This window comes from Myodes glareolus, chromosome 25 (genome assembly GCF_982192425.1).
Source record: "Myodes glareolus chromosome 25, mMyoGla1.1, whole genome shotgun sequence".
Classification (NCBI taxonomy): Eukaryota; Metazoa; Chordata; class Mammalia; order Rodentia; family Cricetidae; genus Myodes; species Myodes glareolus.
This window is the reverse complement of record NC_142050.1, coordinates 40,980,829-41,003,398: the sequence shown is the minus strand read 5'-3', so window position 1 is coordinate 41,003,398 and position 22,570 is coordinate 40,980,829. Positions and strand designations below refer to the sequence as shown.

At 38.8% G+C, this 22,570-nt stretch overlaps 3 protein-coding genes across 3 annotated transcripts; all 3 read right to left on the bottom strand.

Moving 5' to 3' along the window:
* Window positions 1-2,613: 2,613 nt before the first annotated feature.
* On the bottom strand, window positions 2,614-3,555 carry LOC146889670 (olfactory receptor 2A1/2A42-like). Its single transcript, XM_085683576.2, has one exon. The coding sequence runs from the start codon at window positions 3,553-3,555 to the stop codon at window positions 2,614-2,616; it is 942 nt and encodes a 313-aa protein (XP_085539702.2).
* Window positions 3,556-11,441: 7,886 nt separating this feature from the next.
* On the bottom strand, window positions 11,442-12,374 carry LOC146889669 (olfactory receptor 2A7). The gene has a single exon (XM_085683562.2). The coding sequence runs from the start codon at window positions 12,372-12,374 to the stop codon at window positions 11,442-11,444; it is 933 nt and encodes a 310-aa protein (XP_085539688.2).
* A 6,026-nt stretch (window positions 12,375-18,400) lies between these two features.
* On the bottom strand, window positions 18,401-19,330 carry LOC146889668 (olfactory receptor 2A2-like). The gene has a single exon (XM_085683577.2). The coding sequence runs from the start codon at window positions 19,328-19,330 to the stop codon at window positions 18,401-18,403; it is 930 nt and encodes a 309-aa protein (XP_085539703.2).
* Between the last annotated feature and the right edge of the window lie 3,240 nt (window positions 19,331-22,570).

The following is a 22,570-nucleotide window of genomic DNA, read 5'->3' as shown; positions in this document are numbered from 1 at the left end:
TGTGCAACTCTGGAGAGGGGTGTTATGTATCTTCTAAATTTCAGAGCCATCTTGAGACTTGTGAGTTGTTTTCTTCCTGAGTTTAGTCGATTTAATTTACATCTCAGGTCAAGAGGGCAGCCATTCCAGGAGGAAATAATTCAATTTCAATTTGAAGGAAGTAGCTTCGCAATTTCTGGATAAGTATTTACTATTTTAAAGAATAAGAATGCTGCATAAGTTTAGAAATGGAGAAAGCTAACAGCGCTGTCAGTATTAATTGAAATAGAAATATTGATGTCCTAACACTATTTGGTTTTAATGGACATTCAAAACGCTTATGCTTAAAGGCCTTCTAGAACTAGCTGAAAGTAATACATACAGAGGCTAACTAAATCAGGAGGGTGTGATCAGTACTCGAGGAAAATCATCATCAGAGAAATTTGCAAAGGAGCCTTTCCCTAGAGTGAGAGGAACAACTAAGATGTGGGAGGGTGAATCTTCAGGGCAGCGTGACAGAAGCGTCCTGGGTGGGGAGTGTTGGTGCAGTCTGAACCGCGTGTCCTGACCAATTTCACTTTCAAATGTCACGCGTTTATTTGGAATGCATAGCTCCTGGGAATAAAAGTAACAACACTTATGATAGGGTTTATTTTTCTCAGTTGCTGATGTTAAAGCGCTCCTCCTACAATGTGCAGCTATGCCTGGCAATAACTATCAACACAAGGCTCCATCACCCAGCCCTTTTACATTTAATGTGGGTCATGTTTTCCCAAAGGAGATATAATCCAAATAACTTTAAGCAACTCCTGAGGCTGTAGTGGATATGTAATTGGATTCCTGAATTATGCCCAATCAATCAGAAACAGAGGTCATAACTGGAACTTTTCATTGCCAGCTGAAGTGGTGGAGTCTTGTGAGAAAGAGACATTAACTCATGAGATCTGACACCATCTAATATGAGATCCTTGGAGTTCAGTTGGAGGACATGCACTTGAGTGTCACCAGAAAAGGGATTGCTTGGCTTGTTGGGAAAGTCCTCATATATCCAGTATCAATGGTGGCATGTTGGGTGTGTAAGCACAAGAAAGGGAGAATAACCATGCTTTTTTCTATTCTTTGGTACAGCCTAAACATCCAAATGAAAATCAAATACATTAAAAATAACTTGTAATATTTTACCCTCATGGTGCCATTGAGAAATACTAGAGACAAGAGTATGATATGGCAAAGTAAAACAATGATTTCAAGGACTAGAGATATGATTCTGTGTGTTAACTCCTTGCTACATAAGTATGAACACTTGAGTTCACATCCTCAGTTCCTCTCTCCCCAAAATCCGACATGGAAGCACAGACCTGTAATACCAGTGCTGCAGAGGTATAGACAAGTGGATCCTTGGGGCTGGCTGGCTAGCCAGTCAGATATCAAGCATCATATTCAGTAAAAGGATCCTTTATCAAAAACTGAGGGGGATATCAGTAGAAGATACCTATAGTCTATCTCTGCCCCCCACATGAATGCACACACACAAACATGTACACATGTGTATACATGACTCATGCATATATAGGTGTATTCAAGAGTATTCACAAGCAGACATGAGACTACAGGTGCATATATACATTAAATGACTTCATAGATTACTCATTGAGAACCCATCTAAAACATTTGGGGACTAAATACTGGTCTCTAGTTTTTAAACAAGTTGCAGAGCCAGATAGGTACCAAATACGTCCTACAAAGCTTCTCACAGAGGATGAGATGATCTTGGAGGGCAGTGACTGGAATCTGGACTAATAGAAATTAAAGAACAGATGGACAGATGCAGGGAAACCATTAATAGAAAAGTCTGCAACAGATATAGATCACATTCATCATTGGACAGTTATAGAGAATATTGTACTACGCAGTTTAAGGTAATTTTCGCTTTACAGTTTTTTTTTCAAACAGATAATACTCACGTTTACCCTTTTGCTAGCTACCATTGATCCAGTTGATTCATCAATCTATAAAGGAAGCTTCATTGACTTCAGTGTCTATGGTCTTTAAAAATATATTCTCCTCTTTTTCCTCTTGTAGTTCTTTTTTTTTAATAAATCTTGCTCTTTCACTCAACAAACAAGTTAAGACCTTAATATGAGTCAATAGTTTTAATATATAAGTTCGAGGTCTCACAAAGCACAGTAATTACATATCTTAGAGTGTTTCTTGAACTAGGCATGTGCAGTTGCAGAATGGGCCAGTGTGTGAGCGGTTTTCTTTGGGTGTAGCTTGTTTTGTTTCTAGATCTTGTGCACTTTGTGAAGATAGCTAATTATCTTCAAGGTTTGATGGCATGTAATCTTTTGGGCCTAGAAAATGAATTAAAATATGATAACATAATAATACCACAATCATAATTATTATGCAATAACATTATATAATTCCACATCAATTCAATTGGAAATTAGTCATGTTTGATAAAACTTTGTGTCAATAAGACATCTCATTTATATATTTTTTTGAACCTGTAGAAGGAGGATGTGTTCTTTTCATCAGGTACAGAAAAAAGACAATGTGGATGTTTCTGTATTTAGGTTAACAACTGGAGGTTAATATTGCAGCGAACTACTGAAGCTTGTGGTTCAAACATCACACTAACTGGGAATGAGTTTCTTTGCCCAGTGTCCTCCTGATAGCTCCCTTGACCTCAGCATTCCTCAGACTGTAGATCAGGGGGTTCAGCATGGGGTTGAAAAAACTGTAAAACAGAAAAAGGATCTTCTGCTGCTCTTCGGGGTGTTGGGACTTGGGGGCCATGTACATGACAATGGCGCTGCCAAAGAAGAGCCCGACCACACAGAGGTGTGAGGAGCAGGTGGAGAAGGCCTTTCTGCGGCTCTCCCCTGACTGCATCTTTAGAACAGACACCAGGATGCATGTGTAGGAGATCAGCACCAAGCACAAGGGTCCCACTAAGATGAACACAGAAGCTGCAAAGATGACGACTTTGTTGAGTGTTGTATCAGCGCAGGCCAGTTTGAGGACAGACAGGATTTCACAGAAGAAGTGATTGATCTCATGAGGTCCACAGAAGGGCAGTCTCAGGATGAGGCCCATATGAACCATCCCAAGGAGGGAGCCGCATGCCCAGGATGTGACAACCAGAGCAGCACAGTCCCTCCAGCCCATGATGGAAGAATATCGGAGTGGGTGACAGATGGCAACATATCGATCATAGGACATCACCACAAGGAGGAGACATTCTGTGTGTGCAAAGGCCAAAAAGAGAAAGGTCTGTGTCATGCATCCAGCAAAGGAAATAGGTTTGAGTGGGTCTAGGAGGTTTACTAGCATCTGGGGCACGGTGTTGCAGGCATAGGCAATGTCAACGATGGCCAGATGGGAGAGGAAGAAGTACATGGGGCTGTGGAGTCTGGAGTCTCGACAGATTATTCCAAGGACGACCCCATTCCCCACCAGGGTAAAAGCATAGAATAGGGAGAAAGATGCAAAAAGAATTCGGTGAATCTGTGGGCCAAGGCAGAATCCAAGCAGGACAAACTCTGTGACCATTGTCTGATTTTCCTCCATTTCACTATGACAGAGAGATGCAGAGAACTGAGACACAACTGATTCAAATAGAGGTGTCAAACTTTTGTCATCTAACACGACTCTGTCATTCGCAGATATTTTGGACACAACTATTGTTTATTTGTCTTAGACATGGAATACTATTAAGGACCTCCACTAGGAACTTAATTAATTAAAATTAATAAGTAAATGCTTACAAAAACTAAATTATCTTTAAGCAAAATAACTAGTCTGACATTCATTTTTTAGAAGAAAAATGTGTCACCAATGATTATTTATTTAGAACCCCTGACCCTGAGGCAGTCAAGAACTCGAAAATCCACACATATAAAATAAGTATGAAACACTGATCATTTCTGGCTTTATATTAACAAATCTGTAGGGGAATTGCTGAATCTCAAAAAGAGCTCTCAGAATGAGAACAGCCTTAGAAAGGAATTCTAATTGCTTTGGCAGAAGTTATGATTGCTACTATAAATATTTATATACTAACTAACTAGAGACTGCTTTTATAGCTCTACCCAAAGGAAATTATGAAACAGCAACTTTTTATTAGTAGTATTGTTTTTGATCTACAAGAGTAATTCTGGAATTATTGAGTTCAATTTAAAGTTTAGATACTTGAATACAATCTGGAGTGTTGTGAGCAAGTGAGAAGGAAAGTGTTTGTAGAAACAATATCTAATAATTATTTATGGTACCATATATTGAACTAGATATATAAATAAAATGTATGCAACTATATCTGTACAAAATGTGTATTATTGTCTTGAAAAATTGAAACAAACTAACATTTGCTAATTTGACAACTGGTTCACCAAGCCTTTGTCAGAATCATTAATTTGCCACAGAAATATTTCTATTGGAGCCCATAGACAATAGGGAATTTTGTGTTTTATTAGCTGTGTTTATAAGCCCAACAATACATAAGCTCTCCAGGATTTGAAAGCTGGGCATGGTAGGCATCTACATGCAAACACTCACAGAAAACATTTCCTATGCACTATCTGATCAGATCGTTCCTTCTGTTTCTTTTTCATAAAAGAGCATAAAATGAAAATTGGATAGGACTCTCATTTCATTATTAATTAAATCATTTATATTCACAATATATACCATAGTTGAAATTCATAATAATAATTTTCTATTCAAACTTAAAAACAGTAGCTGACTTCTTCATCAAGAACACTCATATTCTTTAGCTGGCATGGTGGCACGTACTTTTAATTCCAGCACTCGGGAGGCATAGGCAGACAATCTCGAGTTCAAGGTCAGCCTGGTCTACAGAGTTCTAAAAATAAAAGGATGCACATATTCTTTACAAGTAGGCAGTGAAAAATGCTTTATAAGTCTCTTTATCTGACATTTGACAATAAACTCCATTGTCAAATTAGTGATAAAATATTCTATACATTATTTGCATGCTAAATTGAAGAACTTGTTTTTTTTTTAAATCATAATTTCCCCAGTAAGTCTTGTTGACATTCAATATAGTTTGGCGTGCTAACATTTATCAGAGCTGTTATGAGCTCAAAATAACTTAAGGTTTAGTTACCTTTCCATAACCAGCGTGAGGAATAATAACACCAAGTTTGTTTCATCTCCTTGTTTAACTGTCGTCATTACACAGGGTGACATCAGGAATGCTCCCTGAAGAAGTTAGCATGAGAGAAGGATTGCATTCTGAGAGAGAGAGAGAGAGAGAGAGAGAGAGAGAGAGAGAGAGAGAGAGAGATTGCAAAATATACTCACAACTGATGAGAATAACAACCCACCCAGAGGTGGAAACAAGACAGCTTAAGGAAAGGTGAGACTGGAGGACTGGAGTTTAGGGACTTCTCAAAAGCCACTGTTGCTGGATGCAGTCTCCCAGAAGCAGGGCAAAAGGAGTTGGCCAAATCAGTGAGCCGAAATGTGGTCAGTTTCATGACATATGCATTTGGAGAAAGATTTAAAAAATGATGGAGGAGATGGATATGGAGAATAAACATCAGGCCTGAAGGCAGCATTCAGCAGCATGTGTAAAATGACTTCCGGAAGGGGAACTGAGCGACCAGGTAACACAAGGATGCTAGCTACTTGGTGGATGGGTGTCTACAGGATGCAGAGATGGGTTTGGTGATCAATAGCCTTACCCATAACGACCTCTGATTAGGTCTTCTTGCTGTAATTTCATGTTCTTCAACCATCAGGTAATAACTCCTTTTCGTGAATAGATGTCTCTATAGGAAACCAAAATATTATTAGAAAAATTTTGTGCTTTGAATTTTAAATGAGCTGTCTTTAAATACTATAGCATGTTCCTTGACTTTGCACTTTGGCATATCAAGATGTTGGCCCCAAAGGACTCTTCTAAAGCTGGATCTAAAGTGTATTGATCAGATTCTGACCAATAAAATCCCCTTTAAGCACGTTTTGAAATAAAATATGCTTTCCTTTCAAACAACAGAAAATATCTCTGATTTATTTGAAGAAAGAAATGGCCATATTTCACCAATATGACAATAATCTAAATAATATTTTTATTTCTATTAAATGCATGATAGAATGATTTCAAGAGAGGATAGAAAGAATTTTTTGTGGTTGCCTAAGTATCTAATTTTTTAATTTAATAAAGTCTGTTACATTTTATGTATTTATATAGTGTTCATAGGGGTCATGTGTGTGTCACTGCTTGCGTGTGGCTGTCAAAGAACAACCGCAGGTTGTTCTCTTTCTCCATCCTGTGGGTCTCGGGGATGAAACTCAGATGGCCAGGCTGGTGGTGGACTCCTTTGCCAGCTGAGCTATCTCGCTGATCCCTGTTTTTTTTAAACACACAAAATTCTGAACTGCAACTTTGGAAGCTAAAGTAAAAGATGAATTAGAAAGGTCAGCCCAGTAGCTCCTCTGCACCCAATTTGAGAAAGCAGTTGAGTGGCGAACTCTGACATTCCATACACATTTGTTAGATGTGAAGTTAATGAAGAACAGACACGACTGTGTGATGGGATTGGTCCACTGAAAGTGATGCCTACTAGACTTGAGCTCAGCTCAGACCCATCTTCTAGCAGGAAGTGAGTCCTGGAATTTTCTAACTCTTCATTCCTGTGATTCTGTATTAAAGGAAGACCTTTAAAATTAGATAAGGGCAGTAGAAGGATTCACAGAGTGTTCGGCACTTGAATCGGGAACACACTTCTATCTTTTTCTCTTGATAGCTGTGTAAAAATGGATGGAAGCCAAACAGATTCATTTTCTTGCAGTTTGCAGGGATTTGACACTGTGGAACTGTTAGCAGTCAGCATGGGTTGAGGAGCTCAGGGGTCCCTGCTCCTCTCTGCTGGGTTATTTGCTAATGGTAGATTTAGGGAGAGGGGAAGTCATTGCCTTCAGCTGTGCATCCGCTGGTGAGCTCACCAGGTTCCCATGGTCAGTTACAATCCAGTGCTCACAGCGTGATGCTGGATGAGCTGAAATGGCCACAAAACAAACTCAGAGTCGGGAATCTGGGATAAGGACTGATAGAGAGGAGGAAGAACCTCAACAGAGGTGAGCGGGGGATGGCAGAGGGAGGGAGGAGAGAGCAATCAGAATGCATTAGAGATAGTTCTAATTTTGTCAAAAACAAGTTTACTTAATAAAACAATTAAATCTCTAAGTTTGAATAAATAGTCTCTTTCCTACAGTGTTAGCATTGGGTAAAGCAGAATTCATAAATCAGTCCCACATTGTTAGTCAATTGTTCAGCTCAAATGTTGACTTCTTATTTGTAAATAATAAGGAAGAACTGGAAAATATTACATTTCTTGCTTTCATAATTATAAACATAGACTTTGACAAATTATCTTAAGGAGTGAGAATTGATGCAACAAATGCTTTCTCTGGAAGTAGAGACTATCCTGGATGAGCAAGAACTAGAAAGTCACTCTCGTGTGATTATGATCCATTCCATAATTTGTTGAAGGCTGGTAATAACTGATCATCTGTGGAGTACTTCCATGAACCACGTCCTATGGTAGTACAATGTGCAGCTGACTGATAGGTCTGAGACAGGGAAGATTGCATTGTGAAAGTGTGCTTTAGGAGGAAGAGGAGAGGGAGAGAAAAAAAGAATACTTTAGATATTATTATTGGATATAAAATTGTTCTGAAAAGAAGACTTTGGTGTAGTTGGCCAGCTCATCCTTCCCTCCCTGGCTGTGTTACCTCAGACACACAGTATCTTTCATCCTTTTTAAAATATCTATCCCAAAGATTCTTCCTAATTGCTACAGAAAATCTACTTATTTGCAGAGTATGTTCTAAGTGTCTGAGTATCTATAGAGTTGAATATGGAAGGTCAGTATAAAACATAAAACACTTAGCAATCATTTAGCTTTCTATTTCATTGCAATAAATATATCATCATAAACACAGCATGTGTTTTGACAGTGCTGACAAGAATTAGATGCAACATTTAAAAACAACCAAAAATATTAACTTCACTGGAGCAGAGCATCTTTCAATAAACTATTCTACTATAATTTCTATTAAGTAGGAAAATTATTCCATGTATTTCACTTAAACCCATAAAGTAGAAATTCCTAACCGTTCATGCAGAATGTGAACGATGAGTTTGTATGCACACATTGTACACACACACACACACACACACACACACATCATACAATGACTTTGCTTCTCTGCTGGACACAGAAGGAATGACAATGAGTGTGATAGCTGAATAAAATCTAGATACTACAACTTGTCTTGTAGGAATTAAAGACAGAGTAAATCCAGGTAACCTTGACAGCTTCCACATAAGGACCCAAGAGTCTCAGAAGCAAAAGGAGTGGTAGGCTGGCATAGGTCCTGTCTCCTTAGAGCTTATGTGTATGTGCCGAGTCCTCACTGTTGCTCCTTTCTGTAATATGACAGAATCCTCAGGGAAGTTGGCTTTATTCTCTGAGGGCTCAGCCTAGTTGACAGCTCTTGAGGGCTCAGAGGAGGCACAGGATCATGCTCAACCATCTTTGCTGGGAAGCAGATATGAACAATTGTGTTTTGATCACTCTTCTCATTCCTAACAGAACTCACAATTAGAAAATATCCAGCACACCCATGAGGTTCCAACTGTCATTACAGTTCTCAGACACTTGACATTTTCAGTCCTCAAGGATCGCAGAATTGCACTGTCCCCAATCTCTGAATGTTTCTGGTGAACCAGTCGCTGAGTTACCAGAATGCACTGTGACTCTTAGCTTCTCCTCGGTGGAGCCTGGGTCCCCTGGGGTGTAGTAGAAGTTGAGAGACAAGAGCCAAGTTACATTTCAAGGTGAGAAGGTGCTGTGGGAGCTGGTAAGGAAGGCATGAGTAGTCCAAGAAGGAGCCAAGGTATCCCAGTGGGGCCTTTGGGGATTTTGCTAGGGCACAAACCTCCCATAGAGATATCAGTCTGTGAAATGTAAAGAATCTGGGTTCAGGCTCTCAAAGGAGAGAGGAACAGACCCCCTCCATGACACCTTCCCTGGAAAATTAGCTTTTATCTATGGAAAGTTCTTTAAATACTGTCTAAGACACTGTCATAGCCTTCATAATATATTTCATTATTTTTTTTTTACTGAATATAGAGCTGTCAGAGCGTCATTTTAAAAGATTTCATGTCAATCAATCACAGAATTTACAAACTGGCTCCACATAGCGTGTTCTTGCAGGGCGATTTGTCCTAACTGTCTGCCTTTGAGTGCATGTCAGTCCGTGGTCCAGTTCTGCTCCTCCTGCGATGGCAAACACGGGGTGATACATTAGATACATTTGAGCCTCTGGTTACAGGAAACCTTGGTGCTTTCCTGGCTATTCATAAATAATACAACCTCTTTCTGTCATGTTTCAGGGCATCTGCAAACTGTGGCCATCAAGCAATTAACACTGAAAAGAAAAGAGGCATTAACAAAATGATTCATTTGGGGAAACAGTTATTTGACGATGTGGTCCAACGTCCAACGATGTTTGGTCACTGCAAAGTAATGCTGAGGTACAAAAGTAAAACATTTCAAGAGGATAAGAAACTAAATGTACATGTATATTTCAAGAAATTTAAGCTAGGAAAGGGAATCACTTGAAAAGTATGTTTTTTATGTCATAGCAGGTGGACACAGCTTTTAACTGTGGGTTTTGACATTTTTCAGATTTCTGTAAGAAAATCAGTTGTATTTTAAAACTCTGAAGCCAAACTATATTTTTATTTCATTCCAAATATAACTTTTTATGCAAAATATTCATCAGTATGGTTATGGGCCAAGGCCAGTTCAGCTTCATCTGGCGATGGATGGAGATAGAGACAGAGACCCACATTGGAGCACTGGACTGAGCCCCCAAGGTCCAAATGAGGAGCAGAAGGAACATGAAAAAGGAAGTCAGGACCGCGAGGTGTGCGTTCACCCACTGATACAAGGGGACTAATCTAATGAGAGCTCACCAAGGCCAGCTGGTCTGGGACTGAACAAGCATGTGATCAAACCGGACTCTTAGAATGTGGCTGACATGGGGGCTGACTGAGAAGCCATTGATAATGGCACTGGGACTTGTTTCCTCTGCATATACTGGATTTTGGGGATCCAGTCTGTTTGGATGCTCACCTTCTTAGACCTGGAGGGAGGGGGGAGGAACTTGAACTTTCCACAGGGCAGGAAACCCTGACTGCTCTTAGGACTGGACAGGGAGGAGGAGAGGGAGTGGGGGGAGTGGGAGGGTATTGGGAGGAGGGGAGGAAGTGGAAATTTTTATAAATTAATAATAAAAAGACAAAAAAAGAAAAACAAAAAACAAAAACAAACAAATATAACTTTTTGTCTCTTTCTGTCTCTGCTCTTTCTTCTTATCTTATACATTATTTCTCTCTTCTCTCTCTCTCTCTCTCTCTCTCTCTCTCTCTCTCTCTCTCTCTCTCTCTCAGAAGCTAGAGATTGAACCTAGGATTTCAACCATGGTAAGTAAGCACCACTTCACTCCATCACATCTCCAGCCCCTCTCCACACAGTTAGATTCATTATACACACTCACACATGATTTCATGCCAGGTTTGGAAGATCGTGAGATTAAATAAGCTCAATGCCCGTGGTTTATAATGGTGTGCTGGACCAAGAAGCAAGGGATGCTTGGAGTCATTGTCTCCAAGTCATTGTCTCCTTGTCTCCAAAGGATCATTTTGAACAATAGAAGTCAGAGACCCCCCACTTTCCATAACCAAACAGATTCTGATATTCATTGATGTGGGTTACTGTCCTCAAACCGACATACTCGGTAGAGACTTCCTTGCAGGATAAATAAAAAAAAAATGTATTTGTCCTAGAAGAGATTTTCAGAAATGGTCCTCAAGTAGTCAGTCAAGCTCCCCTGTTCCAGGTGACTTAAGTGTCTGAAAATATGGCACAACAATTAACTTTGGTGAAAGCCAAAAAGTGCAATAGAATTCATTTTTCAAACAAAAAAAATTTATAGCTTTCCCTATACTAATAAAGATGTGAACTTTACAGAGAAATATACCATGGAGTCAAGCACAATCTTCTTCCATCACAGAACGCATTGTTAAAGTCCACTGGAAGGCTTATGGTTTGACCAGAGAGTATTTTGGGGAGATAGAACGCTGCATCACGACTAGCTGGCTCTCTGAGAAGTGCTCATTTGGAACCGTGACTTTGAAATCTTGGCTCTGGTGGGGACTAACTCCACTATACAATCTGTTAATGTCAGCATTTGAAATTGCAGATTTCTAGAATTCCTCCCATAGCTAATGAGTCAGTCATCCAACGGAGGGCGCGAGACAGCAAAGATCAATAAAGGGAATGCGTATGTCCTGGATGGCTAGGACCGTCTTGAGAGGGTGATTTCTCCTGTCAACTGTTAAACATGATGCTGCAAACTTGTCACAAAACTCTCTGCATCCTCAGAACTCTCTTCAAAGTATTCTTCACATCAGAGTTCCTGAGACTGTAGATCAGGGGGTTGAGCATGGGGTTAAAAAGGCTGTGAAACAGTAGGAGGTATTTCTTCTGTTCCATTGGGTTTCCCTGTCTGGGTCCAACGTACATGACAATGGCTGTGCCATAAAATAATCCAACCACACAGAGGTGGGAGGAACAAGTGGAAAAGGCTTTTCGTTGACCCTCACCTGACTGGATTTTCAGGATGGCACTAACAATACAGGCATAAGAGACCACAATTGAGGAGAATGGTCCCACAAGCACAGACACTGCCCCAGCCAGGACCATGGTCTCATTGAGGTATGTGTCTGCACAGGCAAGTTTGAGAATAGCTGTGATTTCACAGAAAAAGTGATTCACTTTCTGAGACACACAGAAGGGTAAAGGCAGAAGTAACACCAGATGAACCAAGGACAGAAGAATCCCAACGATCCAAGAAGTCAGAGCCATAGTGCTACAGACCTTCCAACTCATGATGGCAGTGTATCTGAGGGGATGGCAGATGGCCACATACCGATCATAGGACATCACCACTAGGAGGAGGCATTCTGTGATAGCAAACGTCAGAAAGAGAAATGTCTGTGTCATGCAGCCAGCGAAGGAGATGGGCTTGGCTGGATCTAGAAGATTCACCAGCATCTGGGGCACTGTGGTGCAGGCATAGGCAATGTCAACGACGGCCAGGTGGGACAGGAAGAAGTACATGGGAGTACGGAGTCTGGAGTCCAGATAGATAAGCCCCACGATGGTCCCGTTCCCCAGCAGGGTGAAGGTATAGAATAGGGAAAAGAGAGTAAAGAGGAACATCTGCAACCTTGGGTTGGGTGGAAATCCCAGGAGAATGAACTCCGTGATCAAGGTCATGTTGTTTCCCATATCCCTGTGACAGAGGAACCTGAGTTAATGATAGGTTCAAGAGTAGACTTTACTTTAGAACAGCTTTGTACAAGCTTCATGTACACCCTTTGCAAGTTAGCAAAGTAAGGATAGCTGAAATTCATTTTTCTTTTAAGTGGATTTTTAAGATTTCTTATGTTACACGCACAAATCCATTTCTCTTAACATTTAAGGTATCCTTAGCTATTATTATTGTGGATGTGTACACAGTGTGTTTGTGTGACTTTGTAGAGTTGTGTCTCTCCTCATACCCTGCTGTGACTTTAAGAGCACTGAGACATCTTGTTGGCTTGATGATTGCAACATGTTTTGATGGATCTAAAATTTGATAATAAATACACCCATTAAATACAAGTCAAAATTGGATTCTACAGGTTACATTGAAGTTTTCAAATAAACTCTACTTGTCTTGGCTTCCATTAGAGTTATCCCATAATTATTTTTAATTATAAACAATGAACCGTAAATGATGGACCAGCATTTCAAAACTGTATTGCATTCAATATTGAAAGGGCTCAGTAGGGTGTAACAAGGCTAAATATATAAAAAAAAATCCTTACTCATCCTCCCTTCCACAGACATTTTCCACTCTATAGTAAATGCCCCACAATTTTTTTTTCTAAGCGTAAAGACTTAGATTCAGTCAAGAATCTTCTTGCCGTTTAATTCTTAACACTAACATTAGATGACTGGCCAGATTTGAATTGTGCTGTTGGTCAGGCATGACAGCAGGATTAGTAGCTTTGTCTTTGGGCTCAATGTTGACAGATGCTCTAAACACAGTTTTAGGTACCATCTCTGCAGGCAGCTTACGGTGGCTCACTTCCTGCGGGAAATGTTGCAGAGAAGGTTGCTGTTACTATTGCCTGACTGACTCACATCACCTTCCTAAGTCTATAATTCTGTAGCGAAAATGTAAATACAAACATAATTCCCCCTGTTGTATAATTTTATCCTCTTGATTTTATGTGAATTCCACTTATGTGGCTGAACAGAAGTGAGGAATAATCTTTTATTTAAATATCCATGAAATTCTACATCTAAGATTGAATGATCTCATTGTCAAAATATTAAATTTATGTTGGACCTCATTATACTATCAGAGAAATAAGTTTCGTGCTGAGGCAGGTGAAAATAAGCCATATGCAGGTGTTTATTCATTTCCCATAATTTGTACAACTCTATTCTTAGTGTAGCGGTATTTGTAATTAAACTATTACCTCCTCACTGCTCTGACTTTGTATGACATCCAAATAAGGCTGTGCACAATAAATATATATTTGTGTACTTATTTGACAGGTTTCTATAGATGATAATGTAAGCCCATTTTTAAAAAGTATAAATTTAATTTGTTCATAATATTTTTTCAGGAATTTAGTTGCACAAACATGCCTCTATTTCATAAATGACAAGCTACTTTCCAAATTAACCATTAGTACGTTGATTAAAGTTATGCAACGACATATTAATGTATAATAAACCAATAAACATTTGTACATCTTACAAATTGTTGCAACTGTTGATGGGTAGAATTTGAACATTAAGAAAGTATAACTGTAATTTCGTGACAGTAAAAGCAAACAGACAATGGAAAGAGCATTATGTTTCATCAGAACTTACCAAAAAAAAATTAGGAAGACTGGGTGTCTAGAGAAGACTGTTGTACATGGACTCTGGTAAACCTTCATTCAGAAAATGTAAACATTTCTGCAATTATGTGATGATGGTGGAAGCCTTGGGGACTGTCTCAGAACTGACAGGGAAAAACTATGGCTTTTCAAGTTGCCTTTTCAATGAGAAGGCTTTATGGGTTTGTCACATCCATGGGTCATCCTTTCAATTGTCATGAGAGCCTTGTGTAGTACGTGGAAAATAGGTCTCTTTGCACCACCATGGTTCCTACAGGGACAGGAAGAATCCACCCACTGTGATTCTATCCCACAGAGGGTTGAGTCTCTCTCTATTTCTGTGCCTGAGGAAGCCATATATATAATGAGATCTTCAGATGTTAAGGAAGAAGAGTTAGTACTTTCAGTAGTAGTAGTACGTGCTTACACAAAGTCATACATGGAATCAATATACAGATAGTTGTAGCTTTCTGAATTTTCATTTTGTTTCAGTCTTCAAACAATCAAGAGATATAGTGGCAGATGAATATATTGTTCCTGGTTATTAACTGAGAATAAAATCTTGAAATTAATTCCTTTAGCCATACATTCTTTAGTCTGATTCTCCAGCTACTCAAAAGACAGCAGGAAAAGGAACTTGAATGACAGAATCTAAATTATCTGACATTTTCTAGAAATTCAGACCTTTCAACCCTAAGCATGGGTCTGGAGATGGGAGTCATCTTAGGGATGTAGAAGCCCTGGGACCTGTTGATTCATCTGTTATCAGACACCAGGTTCATCTCCTAACTTAGCTAGTACTGGGAACAGTACTGCAATAAACATTGATTATCTGTGATATGTTGACTTTGAGTCTTTGGGTAAATACGTAGGAGGAGTATAGCTGGATCATACTGTAGATGTACTGATTGATTAACAAATTAAAAACATGATTTATTAGTGCATGTGCCTCTCCCCACTTATTTGGAAAACAATGAAATATAATCAGAAAGTCTTTAGGTCAATATTCTATTCCTTCTACCTATTTCTTAAATACTCCTCTTAAAACTAATATTTCCTATTTAATGTTTTACAACTTCAGACATGTATACAATATATCTTGATGATATCCACCCTCTGTTCTCGTCTCTAGGTCCCTTCTGGACCCTTCATCACATCTCCCTCCCACCTTTATGGCTTTATTTATTTATTTTTACCCTCTTAGTGCAGTGTTGTCCTTGTGTGCATGGGCCAGTGACCATTAGGGAGCATGAACAAAAAATGACTCATATCCTCAGCAGTTGTCAAGTGTCAAAATCTTCTCAGGCAAAGATGGCACCTTGGTATCTCCTTACCTCTTCATGCTGAATTTTTAAAATTTATTTATTCATTTAATATATTTTATGGGTATACTTTGTATGGTAAGCATATCCTCCACTGCCCTGTTCCTTCTTCCTCTCTCCCCCATTTTTACTCCTCTTCCTGTTTTCCATTTGTCTTCTTTTTCCCTTCATTTATTTTCCCTTTACTCACTTCTAATATCATTTTATAGACACATTCATGATTCTATACGACTAAAGAAAACCTAAGGATCACAAAGAAGAGAAAACACATGATGCTTGTCTTTCTGTGACTGGCCAAGCTCACTTAATATGATTATCTCCAGTTGCATCTATTTTCTTACCAATGGCACTAACTTGATTCTTCTTTATGTTTGAAAAATATCCCCTGTTTATATATACACTCTTTTCTTATTCGTCTTTCTATTATTCAGGACTTAGGTTAGTTCTATCACTTAGCTACCAGGAACAGGGATACAATAAATATCGATGTGATACTGTCTCTGATATGTTGGCGTCTTCCACACGAACACACTTATGGTAGACCTTTGGAAAAATTCTATCTTAGCTAGGCTAATTTACATCTCCCTAACTCATCAGCAGATTGTGCTGGGTTTTCTTTTCAGACGACCCAGAATCTAACTACTTCTACCAGTCCCCATTATTCCTTCTCTTGTCTCTGCTCTCTTCTTCCACCTCCTGTGTTTTTGCAAGAGCCTCTTCGGTTTCACTCAGTGAGGGATCTGGAGGGATCCTCTTAAATTATAGGAGCTATTGTTACTCCTCTGCTCACATCCCTTTCAAGATTTTCTGACTCTGTCATAGGCTTATAAAATCATGCTGGGGTTTCTAAGTGACTTGATCCTGTAAAAGGCAACAAAGCTTTTGTGTGTTCAGGTATGTGACAACCATGTTGTGTCTGGTGGACAGTGTTTTACAGTATCCACTTCATTCTTCAGCTCTTAAATTCCTTCTGCCTCTCTTCTGAGATATTCCCTGAGCCTTGTGTCTAAGAATGGTTTGGTACAAATGAGTGCTGAGCAATAGATGGGGCATTTATATTGTTAGATTCTGAGAAACTTCCCCACTGACTGCTTGATTTGAGAAACTTTCACAGTACCCAGACTGGTTTATGTTTCTATCAGCGGAGTTCACGGATTCCCTGTGTCTATTTCTTTGCCAGCATTTATCGCCAGTGATATTTTCAATGAATGAGATTCTAAGTGTAGTGGGATGGCATCTTAATATCGTTTGGTTTTCATGTTATAACTTAATTGTCTTTTTTCCATGTGATTAATAAAATAAATAAAAAATGATACTCTTGAATTGTTTTCCTTTTAAGTTGAGGGGAAGCATCTGGTCATTAACAGTTCATTATTATTGTAGCTATGGTGTTGCCATGCATCCCTTTCTGATTAGAAGGGTTATCTTGTGTTTCTAGATTGTTGAATGTGTTTTTCTCATGAAAAAGTGTTGGACTTGTCTGTAAATTGATTTAAATAAATGTAAGGAGAGATTATATTTTTCTCTAGTTAACATGATATAATACCTTGATTAAGTTTTGTATGTTCCTGCTACTATACTGCTGAAATAAATCTCCCTTGGTCATAGTATTTGTGCTGCCTGTTTACAAGTTCTTGTTGTGGTATTGATTGAGACTATGCACTTATATACAGAAGGAGAATGGTCTGTAGTTTGTATTTCCTGTGGACTCATAGAAGGACTAAGGGAAAGTTCTCTTTGTTACTATTTTTAAAATTTTTTATGAAGAAATAATGTTAATTCTTCCTTTTAAACTCTGATGCAGTTTACTAAGATAGCAATGTGGTCCATAACGATCTTTGGTAAGTTTTAAATTTACTAATTTTTTATATACTATGAATTTGCTTAGATCATTTTAGTGAGATGGTAGATTCGGTATTTATAGAAACAAATCCTAATTATAATATAGTTGCTCACAGAATTCTCCCACAGTTCTTTAAATATCTGCTAAATTGGTGATGATGTTCCTTTACCGTGCTAATTTTCATTATTTGAGTATTTTCCCCTTGTGTATGTGTGTGTGTAAGCTTGTATGTGAGTGTGTGTAGTGACTGTAGAGGTGGACATCGGGTGTCCTGCTTTATCATTCTCTGATTAATTCTCTTGATGGGGTCCCTTATTGAAACAAGAGCTTCACTGTCAGCCATCAGACTTTGGAAAACTCCCTGTTGCTGGCCCCTACAGCTCTGGGGTACAAGAGTGTGTGCAACCACACCCAGTTTCTTACATCTGAGGTGAGAGTTTAAACCCTGGTTCTCAGGATTGTGCGGCAAATGCTCTTAGAGGCAGGTCCATCTCCCTAGCTCTCCACCACTCTCCTCTGCTGACCTGCTAGTCAACTGAGCTTAAGTTTGGTAATTTTTCAAAATTTTTAATAGAAAAAATATATTAACAATCATTAATTTTATTTATTGTTCTCTGTTTTTGATATTATACACACACACATATATATCTTTTAATCTATAATTTCTTCTGCTTGCTCTGGTATTGAATTAGCGTTCCTTTAAAATACATGATTGGTGATAAAATTTAAATAATTGATGCAAACGTGAGTGAGAAATAGTGTTCCACTTGGGAAAGGTGCTCAAAATTGGAATTTAATCCAGAACTTAGGTTCGTTGGAATTCAATCCAGAAATTGAGTCCATAGAGTTAAATAATGAATGTATAATTTTCTCTATTATTTTGTCCCAGAGCTGGAATTTGATCAGTTATAGTTTTTTTTTTAAATCAAACTTTTAGCCATGTGTGGTAGCACATACCTTTAATCCTAGCATTTGGGAGGCAAAGGCAGGTGAACCTTTGTAAGTTGGAGTCCAGCTTGGGTAACATAGTGAGTTCCAGGACAGCCAGAGCCACAAGATAATATTCTATCTCACAAATAAATAAATACATAAACAAATAAGCAAATAAATAAATAGAATCAGAGTTCTAGCTGAGAATATTCCCTGAATTTTGCTGCAGCTACCTGCATGTTTAGGAGCACAGCCTTACTCAACTCACATTCTATGTGCATCTCACACAAATCTCTTCTGCAGGGCTCTGTGGAAGGCTTCTTTCACCTGGGCATTCCTCAGGCTGTAGATGAGGGGATTCAGCATTGGGTTAAAGAGACTGTGGAACAGAGACAAAATTTTCTCCTGCTCCTCTCGTTGCTCAGAGTCAGGGACCATATACACCAACATGGCTATCCCAAAGAAGAGCCCTACCACACAAAGGTGGGAGGAACAGGTGGAGAAGGCTTTCCTGCGGCCCTCCCTCGACTGCATCTTTAGGATTGTCCTGAGGATGTGCGTGTAAGAGACAAGCATTGAGCAAAGAGGCCCAACTAAGACAAAAACACACGCAGCAAGGATGACAACTTGGTTGATGGAGGTGTCAGCACAGGCCAGCTTGAGAACAGCCAGGATTTCACAGAAGAGGTGGTTCACCTCCCGGGGCCCACAGAAGGGCAGCCTTAGTAGGAGAATTGTATGAGCCACAGATAGGATAAATCCACATGACCAGGAAGTGGCAGCCAGGGCTACACAGACTTTCCAACTCATGATGATAGTGTAGTGTAGTGGGTGGCAGATGGCTACAAACCGATCATAGGACATTGCTGCCAATATCAAGCACTCCGAGGCCGCAAAGGCCAAATACAAGAACGTCTGTGTGATGCATGGAACAAAGGAGATGTTTTTATTTTGGGTTATGAGGTTGACTAACATCTTGGGGACGTTGTTGGAAGCATAGGAGATGTCAAGGATGGCCAGATGTGTAAGGAAAAAGTACATTGGGGTATGCAGGCTGGGATTCAGGTAGATGAGCGCCAAGATTATGCCATTTGCTAGTAGGCTGAACATGTAGAGCAGGGAGAAGATCCAGAAGAAGAATGTCTCCATCTCTGTGCTGAGCTGGAGTCCCACTAGGATGAAGTCGTTGACCCAGGTCTGGTTGCCTCCCATTCCTTTATGACAGCCAGGGTTGCAGTGACATGCGGTTGTAAGGCCAGAGCTGAATAATCAATGAAAACTGGATTTATTTATCTCAGAAAACATGCAGGACACAGTTCAGTGTTTCCTCTTATTTCACTTCCTGACAGCCATCTGTGTCTCTGAACCTTTAATATGAAGTAAAACTCAAACAGTAAGTATATATCCAGGATTATGCAAAGAGCCCTTTTGTTCCTTCACTCAGACTCTGTATACATCGATGTCTTTCTTATCTTATACTCTTTGTCTCTGTACACTTAATGTTTTGAACCATTTGAAGTTACCGCCCCACTATAATTATAAAAATCAAGATGCTTACATGTTTGTGTCCCCTAATATCTCTACTCACACAGGACCTAATCTCAGCTTTCACATTATATTTAATATAGCCTCTTCATAGAATCTTTGGTCTCTATGTGTTTTTCCAAATACTGACATTCTGAAGAATAAAATCTAAATAGTAGGATGTCCTTCAAGTTGAAAATATACTATGTAGGTTTCCAATGTTTTGATTCAGATTATTTTCTGCAAAAAGTATCCTCACTGCACTATATGTTGATGGAGGGTAGCTTTTTTAAATTGTCCTTTATAGCAAAGTTTGAGGCTCAGTGATCCATATTCCTAGCCATGTAGACCCATGAAATACCTAAGTAGGTAGGCATGGTGATACACATCTACAATCTTAGTGCTTGAGAGGTAGAAGTATGGTGTTGAGTTTGAGTCTAGCCTTGACTACGTGGCAAAACTTGTCTCTCAACAAAAAACTAAAGTGACTAATACTGATATCTCTGCCCAAATTCTACTGGGAATTTGAATATTTATGGAGCAATTTTGGTCTGAGAGACCATGCTCTCCTTTTTCCTCGGATTTGCAACAAAATCTGTTTCCTATCTGCTTTTGTCCTCTAACCTTTACATGCTGCCGGAATAAAGCCACAACAAAAGACTATTGTGGGTTCTTTTTTTGTTTTTGTTTTTGTTTGTTTGGTTTTCTTTATTTTTGAGACAGGCCAGGCTAGCCTTGAACTCACAGTGGAAATTCCAACCCCACGCTGCAATGCCATGCTCTGGTGGTTTCCAAGGACTAAAGGGTACTTCTATTGTGGTATCAGGTGTGCTAAGGTCTGAGGGCATGTTACAGTAGCAACAACAACAATAAAAGACTAGCTATGCAGTTAGTCTATCACCAGTTGACAGACGATTTTACCACCCTTCATTTGCAGTGCCTCATTACATACGATATTGTTAGTACTTGTATTTATTTCAATTTGTGGGAATCTGAACAACGAACCCTCAAAGTCATCCTACGTTGTAATTCCTAAAATTGAAGAATGTTACTCTATTTGGCCATAGAGATTTGCAGATGTATTAGCTGGGCAGCCATGGAGTTATGTTACATACCTGTTAATTTCAGCACTCAAGGGGCTGAGCAGAGAGGATTGTTTCTTAGTCTACATACTGACACTACTTTTAAAAAAACAAAGCCAAAAATTCAACTTTTTCTTCAGAGAGCAGGTTACTCTTCTGCTGATTCAATTCTGGTTTTATTAGAGTTTGCTTCCCTGAAAATTCAGGTCATTATTAGGCTGGAGATGTAGGTCACTTGGTTAAGTGCTTGCCTTGCTTCGTGAAACCAAGAGTTTGAACCTCAACATCACATAAACTATTTAGATCTACAGAGTAATTTCACAAACAAAAGGGATCACTGTTGATGATTCTTACTTCCTACTGTCTATTTATATTTAAATCATGACACATCTTTGCTCAATTATTTCTACCATTTGTAAATATATAGTGAACCATTTCCCATGCTAAAATATATGTCTGTAACACACATAGACCAGAAGCTGCTATTCTTTAAAGATTATTACTGATTTCATATATCATCTCTCCACCAGATTGTGTGCAATTTAGTGCTTCAGTAATTAACAGTTCACACACACACACACACACACACACACACACACACAATAATGGGGCTGTCTCCTTTCACAAAATTCTATTGCATATTCAGAGGATTTTAAGTGCTCAATCAGTTATTGAGTCTTTATCTACACATGAAAGCATCTATTTCAAATCATGATAAGTCAGGACAGCAAAATATCTAGGCACATTAAGATTATCACAATAAGAAGCCAGCCTGGAGGGCGTTTAATCTAGCAGTCATTGTCCTGTAATGATAGATTATTGTCTCATTTTTATAGTGAATCCCAGAGACAGTAGTTCTTTATACTTCAATAAAATCTGCCTAAGATCAACCTCCTTAGGGTCATTCTTACTTGGCCTGATAGAGATGCTAAGATAAAGATTTGAACTCACCGAGATTTGCCTGTCTCTGCCCCCCCAGTGTTGGGATTGAAGGCTGTGCACCACCATTGTTTACAAAGCTTAACTGCAACTTGGTTTGTGATGGGTAGCCATTGATTACCAGAATAAATATTCACTTGTTCTACCTGCAACTCACCTGCTAAGTCAAGGAAAGCGACATGCTGATGTGACTTTTGTGCTTCTTCCTCTCCAGGTTCCATGTGATTACACGTGAAAGAACCATCTCAATATCACTTTTTACATTTCCTTCCTTCTACCTTTATTAGTAAAAACAACACACACACACACACACACACACACACACACACACACACACACACATATATATATATATATATATATATATATGCCATATCTAATCTAGTTCCTAGTTCTTTTCCATTCCAGTTTCTGACTTTAGAAAAAGTCTACTTCAAGGAACAATGATATTTGTTACAATGTGATTCCTCACTCACATTAAATGGAAAAGAGAGTCTGGACCAATATGGGAACAATGAATTAATAATATTTTGAGATAATCATTTCTAAAATAACTTTTAACATTTAAAACTCTGGAATGGATATAATTGCATCTTTATCATACATGGCTTTCGGCAAGGTTATTGTAAAGCGGACAATGCATTTCCTGTTATGAATTAAATCTCTTATACAATGTATTACATATGTCAGTGAAGTGTATTATATTGCGTGTGTCAATTAAGAATCATATTTAAATATACTGATATCTGCCCTGGATAGAATGATGAATTCCAAAGGCTATATTCATGTCTTATTTTAGTAGAGCATCTTTGCACATGTGATTTCTGGTACTTTAAAATATATGAACTTTTTAGAGGTTAAGTAATGTCTTTTATCTGCTTTGAACTGGTGTTGAGAAGATGATTTT

Excerpts from the sequence above, each read along its gene's own strand:
- LOC146889670 (XM_085683576.2), bottom strand. The coding sequence starts at position 3,555 with ATGGAGGAAAATCAGACAATGGTCACAGAGTTTGTCCTGCTTGGATTC.
- LOC146889669 (XM_085683562.2), bottom strand. The coding sequence starts at position 12,374 with ATGGGAAACAACATGACCTTGATCACGGAGTTCATTCTCCTGGGATTT.
- LOC146889668 (XM_085683577.2), bottom strand. The coding sequence starts at position 19,330 with ATGGGAGGCAACCAGACCTGGGTCAACGACTTCATCCTAGTGGGACTC.